This window comes from Schistocerca americana, chromosome 3 (genome assembly GCF_021461395.2).
Source record: "Schistocerca americana isolate TAMUIC-IGC-003095 chromosome 3, iqSchAmer2.1, whole genome shotgun sequence".
Taxonomy (NCBI): domain Eukaryota; kingdom Metazoa; phylum Arthropoda; class Insecta; order Orthoptera; family Acrididae; genus Schistocerca; species Schistocerca americana.
Window position 1 is genome coordinate 254,112,424 of NC_060121.1, and position 14,032 is coordinate 254,126,455.

At 44.5% G+C, this 14,032-nt stretch overlaps 1 protein-coding gene across 1 annotated transcript in view; it reads left to right on the forward strand.

Annotated features, from left to right (window-relative positions):
• LOC124606813 (neprilysin-1-like) overlaps positions 1-14,032 on the forward strand; it is a 535,942-nt gene that overhangs the window by 461,791 nt on the left and 60,119 nt on the right. Inside the window, exon 8 of the mRNA XM_047138881.1 lies at positions 11,779-11,995. Coding sequence (XP_046994837.1) covers positions 11,779-11,995 — 217 coding nt within the window. The remainder of the gene's footprint in view (positions 1-11,778; positions 11,996-14,032) is intronic.

A 14,032-nucleotide genomic window follows, 5' to 3' on the forward strand; every position in this document is an offset into this window, starting at 1 on the left:
ACCCTCGACCGTCACCTCACCTGGACCCCTCACCTCCAGACCATTCAGCAGAAAGCCCATTCCCCCCTCCGCCTCCTGAAACTCCTGTCTGGCCAGACATGGGGATTGCATCCTTCCACCATCCTCCACACCTACAAATCCTTCATCCATCCTATCCTCTATTATGAGAGTGTTGCCTGGATCTCTGCACCCACCCGCTTTTACAAGGCCCTCCAAATCCTTGAATGCCATGTGCTCTGCCTTGCCTTCTGTATCTGCCTTTCTTACCCCACACGGCTCCTGTATGAACTCATCCCCTTCCCCCACCTCCTCCTGTTCCTCCAACATCTCCACATCCTTTATGTTGTCTGAATGCTTGATCCCCCCCCCCCCCACCCTCTGGTTTCCTCCTTCCTCTCCACCCCCCGCCCGTCGTCGCGCCTTTATTGCTGTGGCCCTCCCTCTCCCCACCTCCACACCCTCCATCTCCTTCATCGGGGCAATTTCCAGCACCTCCCCCTCCCGGATGATAAACTTCGCCGTGACATATACCCCCCTTCCTTCCAACCATAACCTGGCCTTGTTCCCCCCCCCCTCCACAGGGCCCCCTTTTTTCCTCTCCCCTCCTTCTCCCTAGAGCGGATTTTCCTCCCCCTCCCCCCCCCCTCGAGCCACTGCATTCAATTGTTGCCTATTTCCCTCCCACCTCCCTCCCTACCCGGCCCTCTCTGGCGCGCCCCCCGCCAATCTCCCCCCTCTTTTCCCCTCCCTCTCTTAATCCCCTCATCTCCTTGTACCTGGCAGATCCTCCATTTTGATCATCATCCATGTGGCACGTCAGTGTTGTGTTTAGTGCTGTTTCTCCTGTGCATTGAGAGGTGTGATTTTAATTGTGTGCTGGCCGTGTACTTAGTGTTGCTGTCAGTGTTCGTTATGTGCTACGCCATCCATCGATACTTTTATACCCCGGTCATACTGCACCTTGTTTTTTTTTATTGTCCCAGTGTGTGGTTTTTTTTGTGTGTGCTACTTTTTTTCGGTTTCTATCTCCATTTTACAGTCACACCTTTATTTTCTATTGTCTTCCATGAATTTCCCCTTTTTCTGTATCTATGTTCACCATGTTTTCTCCTTTGTTATTGTTAAATGTCTTCTGTTGTTTGTTCTATGTCTTTTGGCTGAAGAGCAGCGCATATGCTGCTGCCAGCCCGCCCCGATGGGGAATTGAAATACAATGAAGGACAAACAAAATCTAGGAACATTATAAGCGAAGCTGTTCATTGCTAATAATTGCAGTTGTTACAGATGACACAGACCTACCAAAAAGCAATGTAAATAATAGCAGTTTGTATTCAATAGACTCCGTAAAAGCTTTATAGACTGTATTCGTCCGCTATTATTGCTCATAGTATTATAAAAAGTATGTCAGCAGCGCTGTTCACATAGTGAAATACATAAAGTGAGTATTCGAATTGTGCAGTTGCATTTCCACAAACAATGGTTCGCAGGAACACAAGCCAGTAACCAACTACACCACCCCAAACACACACACATAACATAGTAGTCTTATTAGGAAAGAATAAGGTGTTTTCTGTTATCAAATATTTTACGTAGGCAACAGAAGAACGTGTACATGTTTGGAAACACGTGAGCAAAGACGGTAAGAGTGAGAGATATGGCATTTCCGAAGACAATATCAGAATCGATATCTCAGAAAAAGCGACTACCACAATATATTGCTAGATGTCTCATACTTTTCATGCACAAATTAAGTATTGCCGCATCTAAAGTATCTGTATAATTAACTATGTGTTTATTGTAAAATAAGCTAAATTGCGGCGAAAATCCGATTTCTCACGCCTTGCATATACAAAGAGGTATCATAATAAGCTTAACGCAAGACTTTGTATGGCTACCTTCCATTGCCTCGAATCCTAAACAAATTCCACAAAAATGCCACACACGTATTAAAGTGATGTTATTTTCTATATCGAATAGACATATGGAGGTGGGTATGTGAGTGGTTGTGTTCTGCAACAAATTAGTGGATCATAACCGGAAATGACAGAGATTCTACCAGATCATATGCTGCCCCAGTTGGAATATACGCTTAATATCGATCCCTCAACCACATCGTCCACGTTAGAACTTCCAATAAGCAAAGCTTAAACAAAATTGCTGTAAATATTACGGGGTATGGTACCTCGACATTGCAGTGTAACAGCTTCACACTGACGGTTTGCAGTAACGAAGATATCGACGTCGTAATACACGAAAAACAGAGAATACATAATTTCAAAAAATGGCTCTGAGCACTATGGGACTTAACATCGGTGGTCATCAGTCCCCTAGAACTTAGAACTACTTAAACCTAACTAACCTAAGGACATCACACACATCCATGCCCGAGGCAGGATTCGAACCTGCGACCGTAAATACATAATTTGATTACAGCAGTAACAGCAGTATGGAATTACGAATAACTGCCGAAGAGATTTAATTATATTCCATAACAGAGTAGTTGAAAAGGATGATAGATGGTTCAAATGGCTCTGAGCACTATGGGACTTAACTTCTCAGGTCATCAGTCCCCTAGAACTTAGAACTACTTAAACCTAACTGACCTAAGGACATCACACACATCCATGTCCGAGGCAGGATTCGAACCTGCGACCGTAGCGGTCGCGCGGTTCCAGACTGTAGCGCCTAGAACCGCTCGGCTACCCCGCCCGGCTGATACAGATCATCAAGTACATACCTAATCAGCCTTGTACAGGGAACTAACACAGGACCCATTCTTTAGTGGTCTCCAGCCAGATATGTTCCGTCACGTGTATGATCACTTTACCAACGATGGTGCCCGTTCGTGGACTTTCAATTTGACATACATAATAATTTATATAAATTTTACTCTATAATTGGATGTCACCCACGTTAAACTGTCAACCCTAACTGTCTTATCGTATAGCATAACCGTAGGCGCCGCTATAATGCGAGATGTCACATCCAACCGAACACTACGCTCCACCTGGGAACAACTTTATAGAACCACAGAAACAGTCTCGTTCCGTTAATGTAGATTTAGAGTGTAGTTTCATGAGGTAGAATACGTGCACTGCGTATAAATCTGTGGCATCAAAGCATATTTCGGAAAAAAAATTCCAGTGCATAATAACGTCACGGGATAATTTAATGATAAATTCCCGCGATTCGTGTGATAGACTACCAGACTGCGACAGACAGTTTGTACCGCTGACGGTATTGGCGAGAGCAAAGCTTTCACTGTTTTAATATAGCACGTCTGTCGGAGTCAGAGTAGATTATTATAGCTGTAAGCAGATAGACTACACTCATGTGACAAAAGTCATGAGATAGCACTGTGTACATATGCAGATCGCGGTAGATCAGGAACACAAGTTATGAAATCGCAGTGCGGTGGCAAAGCTGTCATTTGTATCTGGTCACTCATGTGCAAAGGTTTCCGGCTTGGTTATGGCCGCACGAAGGGAATTAACAGACTTTGAGCGAAGGATGGTTGTTAGAACTAGATGCATGGGACATTCCATTACGGAAGCCATTAGGGAATTTTGTATTCCGAGATCCAGAGTGTCGAGAATGTGCACCGAATACCAGATTTAAGGCTTTGCCTCCCACCACGGACAATGCAGTGGTCGACGGCCTTCACTTAACGAACGAGAGCAACGACGTTTGCGTAGAGTTGTCAGTGCTAACAGACAGTCAACACTGCGTGAAGTAACAGCAGACATCATTGCGGGACGTACGACGAACGTATCTGTTAGGACAGTGCGGTGAAATTTGGCGTGAATGGGCTATGGCAGCAGACGAACGACGCGAGTGCTAAAGCACGACATCGCTTGCCGCGCCTCTCCTGAGCTCGCCACCATACCGGTTGAACGCTAGACGACTGTTCACGGTTGGTTTGAAGAACATTCTGGACAATTCGGGCGAATGATTTGGCCGCCCAGATCGCCTTACATGAATCCCGTCGAACTTTTATGGGACATAGTCGAGACATAAGTTCGTGCACAAAATCCTGCACCAACAACACTTCCGCAATTGTGCACGGCTATAGTGACAACATGGCTCACAGTACTCCTGCAAGGGAGTTCCAACGACTTTTTGAGTCCATGCCAATTCGAGTTGCTACACTATAACGAGGGAAAGGATGCCTGATACGATGTTAGGAGGTATCCCATGACTTTTGTCACCTCAGTCACCTTCTAGGCGTGCTGTCCACGAGACGTTGCTGCTAAAACCTGTCTCAGTCTTTGACCGTGGCCCTCACGTTGTCATTCAGTGTTTGAGGAGTTCAATTAGTTCCCTGCGAGGTCAATCGGGTATACTCTTGTACGCTATTCGACGAGATGGCGCTCGGAATTCGTTCATAACCGTCGTGAAAGACGAAACCAAAGCCGAAATGTTGACTCTAAGACCGGACAGTAAGTTGAAACTTCCTATCCTGATACTGTACGGCCCGCAAATTACACCCGGTAGCCATGAGGGGCATCCGACATTTGCGCTATGGACACACCAAGGGGCGTCCGATATCTGTGCTGTTGACACATCACAGTCTATTATGTATTGTTTTTGAAGGTACCTTCATTAACGTCGTTGCGTGAATGCAAACCGTTTGCAAACACGTGATTCACACCCATCCATCATTCAAGACCTCTTATAGGTTGAAATTCTGATCATTGACTCCTTATCTGAAAACTGTTTAAGATTTCCTATGGCATTTGTAATTTTGGCCCTAAGGGTCTGGGGCATCGTCTGTATAGTCTCTTTCCTTTCCTTCATATATGAACGTGTAGGGGCATAGAAGTGTCTAATATGTCATTGAATTGCCACATAAAGAAAGAAAAAATAACGAAATTTTACTTATCGTGGGTATATAGTTTAGTAGGACGATTACATTATTAAATTTGTAGGTTATTTGGGGTTCTAAAGGCTGAGAAATTCAGTTCATACAGCTGCCATCACTAGCAACAACAGTGGCTCTAACTTGGCTGAGCATCAATTGCAGATACGGGGACTTTATTCGACGATCCCAGGCTGCTTCAACTCTTATTGCCAGAGATCATCAACTGTAATGACTGATTGATGCCATACATGTCTTTCAACAATCCAGGATCAGATGTTTTCAATAAGTGGGAGGTAAGGAAACATGATGGACAGGTCATCATCCGAACTCTCTGTGTATCGAGATGGGCGGAAAAGCACGGCCAGTATCTGGTCTTGCGTTATTTTGTTGAAACATAACGTCACAGAGATCTCGAAGTTTTGGCACAGCCACCGGCTTTAACGCGTCAAAATTGTAATGGCTGCTGACACAGTTGCCACTTACGTGAACGAGAGGTGATCACGTTGTGTATCCAGAGGCATCCAATACTATCGCGTCGGGTGCTGCGGTCGTATGACGATGATGAATGCACTCTGGGAAAGTTCGTTTTCCTCTGTGTCATAATTTGGAAGCAACAAACGTTAAATACGACTCGCGTACATTAGAAAATTCGCCATATTGTCTGCTACAACTTAGCAAGAATCACAGCTGGACACACACACACACACACACACACACACACACACACACACACGCACACGCACAAACAAGTTTTAGGGACAGGTCCCTTACACCAAACCAAGAATAAATGTCTAATAAACAAAGGCTTTAAAACCCACACCTTAAGATATATGAGCACTTGTTTATCTTGGATGCTATGAAACATCTCTTCTACTGCAAGCTCTTTGCTTTTCATATTTTTCGAGGAGGTAGTATGGACCAAAACGAGAAATAATATCTATAATCATGGGATCTAAAAGACATACCTTAATGAGTAATTGTTCAGAAGAGATGTGTTTCACTCTCGCGAAGATGAACAAGTGCTAATAGCTCTTAAGGTACGCATTTTAGATTCTATATTTAATAGATACCTTTGTCTTGTTTTGGTCAATACTTCCTCATACCCGAAATATGGAAAGCAAAGATCTTGCAATAGAAGAGATCTGTTTCATCGTAACGAGGTCGAATAAGTGCTCATACCTTTTAAGGTATGCATTTTATAGCCTCAATTTACTAGACATTTTTTTATTTATTGCTATAGACCTGTCCTTAAAGTTTGTTGGCGTTTTCTTGGGACACCTTGTATACATAGAGACATGGTGTAACGGGCATAAGCGTAGATATTTCTGTTGGTGGCTGAGGACGGTGTAATCAACAACACATCAGTATTTTCTTCATTTGCAAACTAATAACTATAGGTATTAGGGGTAGTACGTTTACTGCTTGATTAGTATCTCCAAATACATGAGGCAACAGCAACACATTATTGCTTATTTTCCCCTGGATGGCATGTGAGGTGTTGAATTGTGGTCACGTGGACGCTAAATGCTTAGTCTATACTAACACGCGAAGTCCACTGAGTGGTGCAGTGACAACGGCGCACAAAACAACAGGTCATAAAATTTGTGACGTGTTTGTGGAAAGATTGTTTTGTGCAAAAAAAAAAAAAAAAAAAAAAGAGACAACTCTCTGATGCGTGTACTTATTAGTTCTGTATACGCACTAGTCTGCCTCAGAACTCACGGACGAAAGTAACTTCCGCACTTTTGCATGATGTGTGACTGTTAAGTAAGATAGCTCGATGAAGGGCCACGGGTAGAAAGAATTGCTATAGAACAGTGCAGTAGGGTACGGTTCGCTACGTTATGGAAGATAATTGAAATAAATACGCAATGAATAGAACATAAATGACAGTTTTGTTCAAATACATTAATTACACTGAAGTAACAGCGACTCTTGATGTTTTCCTGGACTTTACAAAAGGGTGGGTGGGGTATGGTTCTTAATAGGGTGTGTGATCACCACGAACGGAAATGCATTCTTTGCAACGTGCTGCCACGCTGGCCACAAGGTTGTTACGGCGTTTTAGTAGTACGACGTTCCATTCTTCCACCAGTGCGTTTGACAATTGCTGGACGGTTGTTGGTGCATGTGGACGTGGTACAAAACGTCTCCACAACGCATCCAATAGGCACTCGATGGGATTGAAGTCGGAGCGAATGCGCAGGCTAGAACATCCGCCGAATATCCTCTTGTTCCAAATTCTCCTCCACCCGCGCTGTTCGATGCGGACGCGCATATTCGGACATAAAAATGAACTCATGGCCAAATGCATCAAAGAAAAGACGTCGATGGTGAATGAGTACCTTGTCACGATGACATTGACTGGTGAGATTTGGAGGTCAGTAAGCTCATGCATCATTATGCCTCCTCGCCACACCATAACAGCTATACCACGAAAGTCTGGAACCGCGCGACGGCTATGATCGCAGGTTAGAATCCTGCCTCGGGTATGGATGTGTGTGATGTCCTTGGGTTAGTTAGGTTTAAGTAGTTCTAACTTCTAGGAAGTGAAACATGGACGATAAATAGTTTGAACAAGAAGAGAATAGAAGCTTTCGAAATGTGGTGCTACAGAAGAATGCTGAAGATTAGATGGGTAGATCACATAACTAATGAGGAGGTATTGAATAGAATTGGGGAGAAGAGGAGTTTGTGGCACAACTTGACAAGAAGAAGGGACCGGTTAGTAGGACACGTTCTGAGGCACCAAGGGATCACAAATTTAGCATCGGTGGGCAGTGTGGAGGGTAAAAATCGTAGAGGGAGACCAAGAGATGAATACACTAAGCAGATAAGAAGGATGCAGGTTGCAGTAACTACTGGGAGATGAAGAAGCTTGCACAGGATAGAGTTGCATGGGGAGCTGCATCAAACCAATCGCCGGCCGAAGTGGCCGTGCGGTTAAGGGCGCTGCAGCCCGGAACCGCAAGACCGCTACGGTCGCAGGTTCGAATCCTGCCTCGGGCATGGATGTTTGTGATGTCCTTAGGTTAGTTAGGTTTAACTAGTTCTAAGTTCTAGGGGACTAATGACCTCAGCAGTTGAGTCCCATAGTGCTCAGAGCCATTTGAACCAACCATCAAACCAATCTCAGGACTGAAGACCAGAACAACAAGAACAACAAGTTCTAGACCACGAAAACGATCATGTCTGACATAAATTGACGCACCGTCGCATGACGATAAGTGGAACATGTAATCCACCAAGTAACAGTGTCAAACATGAACCTTGCGGCCAGCATGGTAACACGTTGCAGAGAACGAATTGCCGTCTGTGATGATCACACACCCTGTTAAGAACCATGTCCCGACTTTTGTAATGTCCATGGAACCATCACGAATCGCGGTGACTTCGGTGTGATTGTCTTTCAATAAAAGTGTTATTCCGTTCTTGTCATTGCTTCTTTCTTTCAGTCATCCTCTTACTTGACTGTAGCTGGTCTTTCTATGTGCCGGCCGAAGTGGCCGTGCGGTTAAAGGCGCTGCAGTCTGGAACCGCAAGACCGCTACGGTCGCAGGTTCGAATCCTGCCTCGGGCATGGATGTTTGTGATGTCCTTAGGTTAGTTAGGTTTAACTAGTTCTAAGTTCTAGGGGACTAATGACCTCAGCAGTTGAGTCCCATAGTGCTCAGAGCCATTTGAACCATTTTTTTCTTTCTATGTATCGTCCAAGTTTTCTCGAGCTATATCCCTTGACAGTGATCCATAATACGAAGGTTTCCTTCGTCCCTAAATTTTGCATATCAGTATACTTGGGGTGGCATATCTTAGCTTTCTCGCCGTGTATGTAATGGCGATTAGTGTACAGGCTGATACAAAAGTCATGTCCCATAGGACAAATATAATGAGGGAAAACTCCACCGACAAACTTTCATAGGTGGTTGTATGAACCAAAACAAGAAAAAAATGTTTAGTAAAGACGGCTCTAAAATTCATAACTTACGAGTTATGAGCACTTGTTCATCTTCCCTGCTGTGAAATACATGTTATCTACTGAACAAGTGCTAATAGCTGTAAATATATGTATTTTAGATCCTTTGTTTACTGAACATTTTTCCTTGTTTTGGCCCATACTAGCACCTCTCAAAATATGGCAAGCAAAGATCTTGCAATAGAAGAGATTCGTTTGACAGTATTGAAGGTGAATAAGTTCTCGTAACTCTCAAGGTATGCATTTTAGAGTCCATGTTTACTGAGCATTTTTTCTTGTTTTGGTCTATGCTACCACCTAGGAGTTTTTCAGTGGAGTTCTGGTTCATCCTGTTTGTCCTACGGGACACGACTGTTGAATCACCCTGTATGCACTGAAGTGACAAAAATCATGGGATACCTCCTAATATCGTGTCGAACTTCGTTTTTCCCGGCGTATTGCTGAAACTCGACGTGGCATAGGCTCAAGTCGCCTCCAGAAATACTGAGCCATGCTCTTTATAGCCATCCATAACAGCGAAAGTGTTGCCGGTGCAGGATATTGTGCACGAACTGACTTCTCCATGAAGTACCATAGATGTTAAATGGGATTCATGTCGGATGATCTGGATGGCCAAATCATTCACTAGAATTGACGAGAATGTTGTTCAGACAAATCGCAAATAGCTGTGGCCCGGTGACATGGCACATTGTCACCTATAAAAATTCCATTAAGTCCGTGAATGAGTGAAAATTGTCTCCAAGTAGCAGAACATAATTAATTATAGTCAGTGATTGGTAGAGTTGAACAAGAAGAGACAGTCCATTCCATGTAAAGAAGGCCCACACCATTATGGAGCTACCACCAACTTGCACAGTGCCTTGTTGACAAAATGGTTCAAACGGCTCTGAGCACTATGGGAATTAACTTCTGAGGTCATCAGTCCCCTAGAACTTAGAACTACTTAAACCTGACTAACCTAAGGACACCACACACATCCATGCCCGAGGCAGGATTCGAACCTGCGACCTTAGTGGTCGCGCGGTTCCGGACTGGAGCGCCTAAAACCGCTCGGCCACTTCAGCCGGCCCTTGTTGTCAAATTGGGTCCATGGCTTCGCGGCGTCTGCGCCGCACTCGAATGCTACTGTCAGCTACCAACTGAAATCGTATCTCGTCTGACCAGGCCATGGTTTTCCACTCGTCTAGAATCCAACCAAAATGGTCAAGGGCCCAGGAAAGGCGCTGCAGGCGATGTCGTGTTGTTAGCAAAGGCACTCGTTTAAGGCGTCTGCTGTCATAGCGCATTCACGCCACATTTCGCCGCACTGTCGTAACGGATACGTTCGCCGTATGTCCCACATTGATTTCTGTGGTTCTTTCACGCAGTGATGCTTGTCTGTTAGCAGTGATAACTCTGCGCGATCGCCGCCGCTCTCGGTCGTCAAGTTGTTCGCGGTGAGAGGTAATGCCTGAAATTAGGTATTCTCAACATATTCTTGGTTCAAATGGTTCAAATGGCTCTGAGCACTATGGGACTCAACTGCTGTGGTCATAAGTCCCCTAGAACTTAGAACTACTTAAACCTAACTAACCTAAGGACAGCACACAACACCCAGCCATCACGAGGCAGAGAAAATCCCTGACCCCGCCGGGAATCGAACCCGGGAACCCGGGCGTGGGAAGCGAGAACGCTACCGCACGACCACGAGATGCGGGCAACATATTCTTGGCATCGTTGATCTCGCAATATTGACTTCCCTAAGGATTTCCAAACTGGAATGTCCTATGCGTCTTGTTTCGACTACCATTCCGTGCTCAAAGTCTGTTAATTCCCGCCGTGAGGTTATAATCACGTCGGACACCTTTTCACATGAATCACGTGCGTACGAATGACTGCTCGTCTTTTTTTTTCCTTTATTGAATTTCGATTGCCCCCCGAAGGGGGAGGGCTGGCAACAGCTTAGTATGCTGCTATTCAGCCTACAGACTTTGTTAAAAAGATGAAGAGAATAAATAATAAAAACAGGCGATAAAATCGGAGAATTAAATAGTAACGTGGCGAAAAAATCGTGGAACTTAAAACATAGAACAAAGGGATGATGATGCTAATAAAATACATACGAAGCAGACAGGTAAAACAATAGACAGACAATTAAAAAACACGGCGACAGTCTGGTTTCTGTACGCAAAAGACATAAAATGCACACCCAGCGACAGCATGGTTTCTGTTCGCAACACGAGAATGACGAACAACACTGAACAATCACTGGAACACTGCACTAAAAACTTAGCAAATGTGACATACCACAGCCTAGAACAGGTGGGGGGAAACTGGGCAGATGATGGGAAAATAAAAAAAAATGGGGGAAAGGAGAGACTGCTCGTCCAATGCAGTCCCCTTTTATACCTCGTGTACGCGATGCCACCGCCGTCTGTATACGTGCATATAGCTGTCCCGTGACTTTAGTCACCTCAGTGTGTATCATGTCGGAAACCTGTCTTCCGCTGCGCCGTGTGGGCGCGCGGTTTGATGCATCATGTCACGGACTGCGCGGCCCCTCCCGCCAGAGGTTCGACTCCTCCTTCGGGCATGGGTGTGTGTGTTCGTCTTGGCATAAGTTAGTTTAAGTTAATTTAATTAGTGTGTAAGTCTAGGGACCGATGACCTAAGAAGTTTAGTCCCTTAGGAATTCACCTACATTTGAACATTTGTCTTCCTTCAGTAGCTTCGTCTCTCAGTCCCTCTTCATTGCCGGTGATGAGACTTTAGGCAGTTTCGGAAAAGCGGAACCAGGAGAAATCACCGATTCCTTTTTCATTTCCAGACCGGGCGACAGTGTTTTATCTAGATAACCACACCATTACTGAAATACTGCTTCATATCGTACATATCACTTGTCATGGATGTGGCTGGGTACGACAGACAGCCGGGCGTGATACGAGGTTTGTGTTGTGCTGCGCAGGGTGATCCACAACTACGTGCTGTGGCGGCTGGTGATGGACATCATGCCGCACATGATCGACGACTACCAGCAGAAGCGCGTCGAGTTCCGCAAGATCCTGCTGGGCATCCTGAGCGAGCGCAACCGCTGGAGCCAGTGCGTCGAGTGGACCAACAAGAAGCTCGGCATGGCCGTCGGCGCGCTCTTCATCCGAGACAACTTCAACCACGAGAGCAAGGTCTGACGCTCTGTAGCGCATGTGCTTCCACAAACTTTGTAAAACTGTAAGAATGGTCTCCAGGAAATTAAGCAGTACCGTGACTCGCATCTAGGTTCAGGGAAAAACAAAATAAATCTGTCGGCTGTTATTGATAATACCTCACTTATTACATATCATTTCAACATGTTTATGGATATTAGAGTTTAACAGCGATGAAAAGTAGTCTACAAAACGTTAAATTATTCGCAGTTGCGAATATGGAAAACCATCAGCTGTGTAATGGAATGACGACAATGAAAATCTGTGCCTGTCCGGGACTCGAACGCGGATTTCATCTCTTACGCCGGCTATAACATCAGGTTCAAACTACTTAAATCTTGATAACCAGCCATTGTAGCAGCAGTAACCGGTCTAACAACTGTGCCAGACACTTGTCTTATACAGGCGTTACCGACCGCAGCGCCGTATTCTGGTTGTTTACATATGTCTCTGCATTTGAATACTGCATGCCTATACCAGTTTTTTGGGGTTTCTGTGTAGTTAAAACAGGCCTTTATATGGGAGGAAAACAGCCTTAGAAGAAAGGTAAGGAAAACGGTGAAATTGTAGGGAACGTATTACTGTATGACTGTGTACATCGAAGCAGTCAAAGTAGTTAATTTATAACTGAATGACGGCTGCAGATGCATCTAATGAAATTAATAAGAGTACTTCACTATAGCCGACCGCTGTGGTGGAGCGGTTCTAGGTGCTACAGTCCGGAACCTGATCATGTGGCTATCGGTGCACTACTCTTGGCCACACCCAAACTTCCATACGTCGTCAGACATGTGTTTACAACCTGTACGCGTACATCAATTAGGTTCTTGTTGTTGTGGTCTTCAGTCCTGAGACTGGATTGATGCAGCTCTCCATGCTACTCTATCCTGTGCAAGCTTCTTCATCTCCCAGTGTCTACTTCAACCTACATCCTTCTGAATCTGTTTAGTGTATTCATCTCTTGGTCTTCCTCTACGATTTTTACCCTCCGTGCTGCCCTCCAATACTAAATGGGTGATACCTTGAAGCCTCAGAATATGTCCTACCAATAGATCCCTTCTTCTAGTCAAGTTGTGCCACAAATTTCTCTTCTCCCCAATTCTATTGAATACCTCCTCATTAGTTATGTGATCTACCCATATAATCTTCAGCATTCTTCTGTAGCACCACATTTCGAAAGCTTCTATTCTCCTCTTGTCTAAACTATTAATGTCCATGTTTCACTTCCATACAAATACTTTCAGAAAAGACTTCCTGACACTTCAATCTATACTCGATGTTAACAAATTTCTCTTCTTCAGAAGCGCATTCGTTTCCATTGCCAGTCTACATTTTACATCCTCTCTACTTCGACCATCATCAGTTATATTGTTCCCCAAATAGCAAAACTCATTTACTACTTTAAGCGTCTCATTTCCTAATCTAATACCCTCAGCATCACCCGATTTAATTCGACTACATTCCATTATCCTCGTTTTGCTTTTGTTGATGTTCATCTTATATCCTCCTATCAAGACACTGTCCATTCCGTTCGGCTGCTCTTCCAGGTTCTTTGCTGTGTCTGACAGAATTACAATGTCATTGGCGAACCTCAGAGTTTTGATTTCTTATCCATGGATTTTAATTCCTACTCTGAATTTTTCATTCGTTTCCTTTACTGCTTGCTCAACATACAGATTGAATAACATCGGGGATAGGCTGTATATTCCTGTAAAGTGGAGACATTTTACCTGAAAGTCGCTTGCCCAAAGTCGGTGGATAAATGCTTTCATGCGTGTCCATAGGAATACTGCATCTTAATTCGGGATCACACAGGTACTGCAATATCGTATTTATCCGCCACACCGGGAAAGCGTCTTTCAAGTAAAATGTCTCCCCTGTGTGGGAATATACATAATGGATGTATGAGTACAGATTGTAGCACATAGATGATGACATATGGAAGTTTGGGTCTGGCTGGGAGTCATGTCCAGATAGCCAAATGATAAGGCGACCGCTCGCTATAAGCGGGAAATG